Genomic DNA, 6,152 nt, shown 5'->3' with positions numbered 1-6,152 from the left:
GAGTTCTTTTCTCGTATGTCAGGATTATGTAGATTGCTATGCTATAGGATCCAGTAGAAGTCGAGTGATTACCTGTCACTCACGAGAGATAGAAAAGATATTGTTATTGTTGTTATATTACTATCACATGTAATATATATGAAGGATAATTAGAGACCAGGCAGAATGGTATTTTGGATCGGGACTTGGTTAGGCATTCGAGCGAGGCTCGGATTGCGTGTGTTCCGCCTGTGTCGATTGAGGACTGTCTGTTGCTGTGGATGGTAGTGAGGTCACATATATATTATCCTGAGCACATACTTGCTTATGGGAACCAAAAGGCTCATTACGCTCTTGTCATGGGTTCTGGCTCTTTCTAGACCGACTGATTGGAGACGAGGAAAGATGGAGATCTAAGCACCATACTGAGATCGGGTCTCAAGTGTGGTGGCTTGAAGTCCAAGTTTAGACGGAGACCTAGACCCATTGATAGGAGTGGAACGGATTGGTCTTGTTTGTGCCTAGGGTGCAAATGAGGCGTGTATTTCGGGGTACCCAGCTGGGATACACCATAGTAAGAACTAGAACTTGAAAGGTGATAAAATGGTTCTGATTGCTTACCATCTGCTTGAAAGTAGCATAGGTGCTTACATAGAATGGTTAGTTAATGAACTAATGATGGCTGCAAATAAAATTACATATAAGGACGCACGTTTAGTAATGCTTCCGCAGATGCAATAATCCACAAGCCAAATAAGCCTTGCATATCATTGGAGTCTTTTATTTTCCTCCTGTCGGGTAAGTCTTGCTGAGTACAATCGAGTACTCAGGGTTTTATTCCCCTGTTGTAGGTGATCGGAGGATACTTAGAGCTGACTCGTGTGTGGAAACCTCCTGGTGGTCTCAGAGAGGTTTTTTTTCATGCTACGACCGTAGTGTTTATTTATAATCCTCACTAAAGGTTTTTATAAGAAAAGAAATAAAATCTGCTAGCATCTCTTGTGTAAAAATATCCACTATGTTAATGCTCCACCGTATCATTAAATTAATCTTTGCTTCCTCTGTAACTCTGATAACATTGTTATATTTCGCTGTTGTAATCAATTAAGGTAATATTATGTTACCGTAATAAAGTGATGTAAGAAATGGCTTAAGAATGTTGTAAGCTTTATTATCACATTTATGATTCTGATGAAAAAATATGGATTTTTGAGATTCTCCCTTGGCAGTGGCGGACCCAGAGGGTAGCTTAGGTAGGCTCAGGACTACCCTAAAATCTGATTCAAAGTTTATTTAGTACTCAACATTTTTAAGCCTATAGAAAGTATGGCCCAATAAAAAACTAAAAGAAGCCCACGTTATCGTAGTCACGGAGTGTGCGCAGTCATGGCCTGTTGTGCTCCTGCGTGGTGAAACTGGGGAGCAGGCGGGGCCTCCTGCCTGAGTCATGCGGCTTTACCAGAGTGGCTAGGCCGTTCGACGACTCTCTCCCACTGGGGAAGCAGATGAGGACGCGCCTGGCCAGTATCGATGCCTAGTGCATGTGCTGCATGGCGCTATGCTGTTGGGCTCTCCTGGAGTTTGCTAAGTGGACGTTCACTTCTCTTTTAAAATTAATATCTTTTGGATCTGAGCTCCCAATATAGCAAATAATATGTCTGTTTCGATTGTCTCGACGAGCTCTTCGCAATGGTGTACTCCAAAACTTTGTTTGATACTATTTTTCTATAAAATAAAATTTTGAATTTCTTTTATGTCCAATCTTCGCCAAGTTCATGCTTTCATGGCAATGAGAAAGCGCAAAGCAAAAGCCTTAAACTAGAACTTGTATTATAATCTCTTATTTATGTAAGACCTTATATAAGTTTGGTTAATTTATATAAGTTTTGAGCCTTTCAATTGTATTATCTTTATTTGGTTAATTTATAGCTATTTTACCGAACTTTTTCTTTGAATTTTGTCGTGTTGCACATAAATTTTTTTTATTAGGACTACCCTGGTTTCAAATCCTGGGTCCGCCACTGTCCCTTGGGGTGTGCTCGACGGAACTGCTTAGTTTAGTACACTCTCTTGAGTACTTAGTGTCTAATAAAAAACAAATATTTTTGAAAGGATATTAAATTAGACGGTTCTGCCATACGTAACCGGTCGGCCGGTGGTTGATTTGCATCTTACCACCTGCTAACAGCGTGCATGGAAAATTTAAAAAGCGCGAACGGGAGGAACGACCAATGGATGGAATGCTTTTCTTGTCACGCTATCGGTGTCTCAAGCAAAGCAAGAATGCATTTTGTTCGTCGGATTGGAATTGGAGTCGGTGCGTGCGCGCGTGGAATAACTTGTCTTTTCGTCTCTGCGTGCAGATAGGATTCGTCGTGCCGTATACATATACATGACTAAGGGCGCGTTTAGTTCCCAAATTATTTTGGGTTTGGCTATTGTTGGGCTACTATAGCACTTTTGTTTATATTTGGTAATTAGTATCTAATTATGAACTAATTAGGTTCGAAAGTTTCGTCTCACGATTTCTCACCTAACTGTGCAATTAGTTTTGTTTTTCGTCTATATTTAGTACTCTATGTATGTGCCGCAAGATTCGATGTGACACTTTTGATTGAAATTTTTTAAATCTAAACAGGGCCTTAGACTAAATGCAAAGGGACATACGCAACGCCGTCACCAGCGTCAGCTTATTAGCAGTGGATTATATGTATATACGTAGCTTGTCGTCAGGCCCTTTTTTTTTCTTTACAGTGGCTCCTGGTTTCTATCTTCTACTGTCGTGGCAGAACCAGCGATTTTGATTAAGGGGACTGAACAAATATGATGACATCTTTAAATATGATAAAATATACACAAATGTATGTCTCTATATATTTTTAAATATTTTTATACTATTTATAATCAAAATCACAATATTTTAATAAAAAATGGCTGTATAGTTACTTTGTTATGCTGTAAATCCAAAATATTTGTAGGAGTATTAAAGAAAATCTACCGTGCTTAGGGGGGGGGGGGGGGGGGGGGGCAGGGCCCCAGCTTGTCCCCCTGGTTACGCCACTGTCTACTGCTAATTTAAGCAATGTCTACACTGATCTATATTTTCTCTATTCCAAAATGTAATTCTTTTCAGTTTTACATACATTATTAGATATGACATGTATATATCTCATGATTTCTCAAGAAAAAACATATACATTTTATGGTGAATTTTATAAAGCCGCGCAGATTTTTTTTATTAAATTGGTAAAAGTTAGAGAAATTTAACTTGGATAAAGCTAAAATGACTTGTGTTTTACCACAGAGGGAGTACCTTATTAGCGTGACCCAAACAGTACAGGAGAGATAGCAATGTAAGATTTGGTTTATTGCTATATTCGTTTGGCTGATAAGCCATGGCTGAAAGTATCGTTGGCTGATTTGTTGTTAAAAAAAAATATTATTCATTGATTAAAAAAAGTACGGCTTATAAGCCAAACAAACAAACGATACCACTGAGTAGCACGTACATGCATAGAACTTTGCTCACACGGTGATACTACTAGGCTAGTGACATTAAACCATTCCGGAAACAGAATAAAACAAGGCAGTATCAGATATCAAGTGGGCGCTACGGCTACATGTACAAAACCCAGAACCCCAATAAGGATGCTGTCGAGATCCCAAGCGACCAAACACAGGCTACAAGTTCCGTGCAGCAACTTGTTTTATTTACTAAGGCTTTGTTTAGATTGAGGTTAGAAATCAGTATTCGGTAATGTAACACTTTCGTTTGTATTTGACAATTATTGTTCAATCATGACCTAACTAGGCTTAAAAGATTCGTCTCGTAATTTATAATCAAACTGTATAATTAGTTATTTTTTTATCTACATTTAATACTTCATGCATGTGTCCAAAGATTTGATGTGATAGAGAGAGTGAAAAAACTTGCAATCTAAACTAGGCTTAAGTTAATTATTGTCAGGAAAGGAAAAAAGGGGGGCGAGCGAACGCAGGCAGCGCCGTCCGTCAGAAACAGCAGGGCAGTCAGGGGACGGGGGTTGGGTTGCCTGGCTGGCTGGAACGGCCCCAAACTTGGGTTGCCCGGGGGCCCCTGGAAAAAGCAGGCGAGGCCCACGGTTTGGCCGTTTGGGGTTTGGGCGGTCGCGGAATGCCAGAACAGAATGTGCATCCAGACCACCCACGGCGCACCACGTACGCACGCGATGCCATGCCAAAGCTTTATAATCCGGGCCCGATCCAGCGGTGCGACGCAGCCCCCAATTTCCACTTTCCAGACTCCAGTCCAGGGCGCGATCGACACCAGACATCGACACGACGACACTCACCATGGCCGTGGCGTTCCCGCCGCACATCATGGCGCTGAGCAAGGTGCAGCGGCTCTACGACGCCTGCGACGTCGTCTTCTCCTCGCCGGCGGCGGCGCCCACGGTCGGGGAGATCAGATGGCTGCAGAACATCCTTGGTCAGTTCACTACTTCTGTCGTGCCTATGCCTTGCTTCGGCTTCATTTCTTCTTTTTGCATGCGTCCTGGTGTTCGCCGGCTGGTGAATGAAGACGACTCATAAATGTTTTCCTTTGGTTCAGATGGCATGGAGGCAGCCGACGTCGGGATCGACGACGGGGAGAAGCCGACGTCGTCCTCGTCCTCGTCCGACGACGAGCTGAGACCCAAGAGCGGCAGCCGCCTCCTGCCGGCGCCGGCGTTCACGCAGATCACCTACGTGCACATACACCAGTGCGACGATTTCTCGGTAAGCAGGGGCTGCTGTGTAGCCGCGCGGCGGATCGAGCTTGTGGTCGGTTGGGTTGTGTTGTGCTTGTACTGAATACTGATCCCGTCCCGGCGTGTTGCCTGCTTTCAGATCGGCGTCTTCTGCTTCCCGGCCGGCGCGACGCTGCCGCTGCACGACCACCCGGAGATGGTCGTCCTCAGCAAGCTGCTGTACGGCTCGGTGCGCGTGCGCTCCTACGACTGGGTCGCCGCGCCTTCGCCGTCGCCGTCGAGGAGGAAATGTGGCCTGGCCAGGGTGGTGGCCGCGGACGTGGTGCGCCGCGCGCCCTGCCAGGCGTCCGTGCTCTTCCCGCGCAGCGGCGGCAACCTGCACGCCTTCACCGCAGTCACGCCCTGCGCCATCCTCGACGTCCTCACGCCGCCATACTCGGAGGACCACGGACGCCCCTCGACTTACTTCACCAACGTCCCCGTCCCGTCTCTCCCGGGTTTCGCTGTCTTGGAAGAGACGGACCTGCCCGAGGGTTTCACCGTCGCCGGGGCGCCATATCTTGGCCCTGAGCTCACGGTCGACATGGATGAGGATGACGACGACGACAGCTACGACGACGAGTAGTTAGCTGTAGATAGTTACCTTCTCTCCCTGTTTTCTCTTTCTCTCTCTCTCTCTCTCTCTCTCTCTCTCTCTCTCTCTCTCTCGATCGAAAGAGCTAGATGATGCAGATACTAGATAGCTATAGATAGTTCATAGTTGCAAGCACAAGCTCTCTGCAGATCTGTGCATGGCCAGTGTACAAATTCTTCGCCCGACCGACCGACGTGTCACGTGTGTGTACTAGCTAGGAGAGTTCTGATAGTAAAGTACCGCTGCTAGTTCATATAGTCTAACACCGTGGTTTCACCAACCGACGCCCTTGTAAATAAACAGACAGATCGGACTTCCTGCGCCCGTCTCTCCATCCCTGTTCTGGCTCCATTGTCCAATCCATAAGATATATTCATGTCTGTATTATACGTCATAGTAAATATTCTAAAACGGAAATGCTATACAACAACCAGGTGTTTTATCACCCGGTGGCACACAAATTTTTTTTGCCGCGCCGGCGCCGTTGTGCCCGCGTCGCTGCCGCGCCTGCACCGCTGTGCCTGCGCCCGCCCGTCCCCGCGCTGCCGCTGCCGCACCCTGCATCTTCCCCAACTCCGGCCAGCTTCTTCTTCCCCAACTCTGGCACCGCCACCAAATTTTGTCTTTGTCCTTTCGTAGAAAAAAAAATGTTACTTATAATTTGTGATTCACTACCGGAGACCGGCTCTTTGCCGAGTGCCAGGCGGTTTGCCGAGTGTTGTTTTTCGGGCACTGACGCCTTTGCTGAGTGTTTTTTTTTTGACACTCGGCAAAGAGGCTCTTTGCCGAGTGTTTTTTTTTTGACACTC

The 6,152-nt window shown here is 45.7% G+C and overlaps 1 protein-coding gene across 1 annotated transcript; it reads left to right on the top strand.

Moving 5' to 3' along the window:
* The first annotated feature begins 4,272 nt into the window (after window positions 1-4,272).
* Window positions 4,273-5,334, top strand: LOC136499037 (plant cysteine oxidase 4-like). Its single transcript, XM_066494741.1, has 3 exons — window positions 4,273-4,447; window positions 4,571-4,737; window positions 4,849-5,334. Exons 1-3 carry the CDS (start codon window positions 4,312-4,314, stop codon window positions 5,332-5,334), a joined length of 789 nt encoding a protein of 262 aa, XP_066350838.1. The 5' UTR covers window positions 4,273-4,311.
* Window positions 5,335-6,152: the final 818 nt, after the last annotated feature.

This window comes from Miscanthus floridulus, chromosome 13, assembly GCF_019320115.1.
Source record: "Miscanthus floridulus cultivar M001 chromosome 13, ASM1932011v1, whole genome shotgun sequence".
In the NCBI taxonomy this organism is placed as follows: domain Eukaryota; kingdom Viridiplantae; phylum Streptophyta; class Magnoliopsida; order Poales; family Poaceae; genus Miscanthus; species Miscanthus floridulus.
Note: the sequence above shows the minus strand (reverse complement) of the source record. Positions and strands in the feature narration are given on the sequence as shown.

What these genes read in the sequence shown, in the direction of transcription:
- LOC136499037 (XM_066494741.1), top strand. Translation starts at nt 4,312, where the DNA reads ATGGCCGTGGCGTTCCCGCCGCACATCATGGCGCTGAGCAAGGTGCAG. An exon ending in ATGGCTGCAGAACATCCTTG is followed by an intron (nt 4,448 to 4,570) that starts GTCAGTTCACTA and finishes CCTTTGGTTCAG; the next exon opens with ATGGCATGGAGGCAGCCGAC. An exon ending in ACCAGTGCGACGATTTCTCG is followed by an intron (nt 4,738 to 4,848) that starts GTAAGCAGGGGC and finishes GCCTGCTTTCAG; the next exon opens with ATCGGCGTCTTCTGCTTCCC.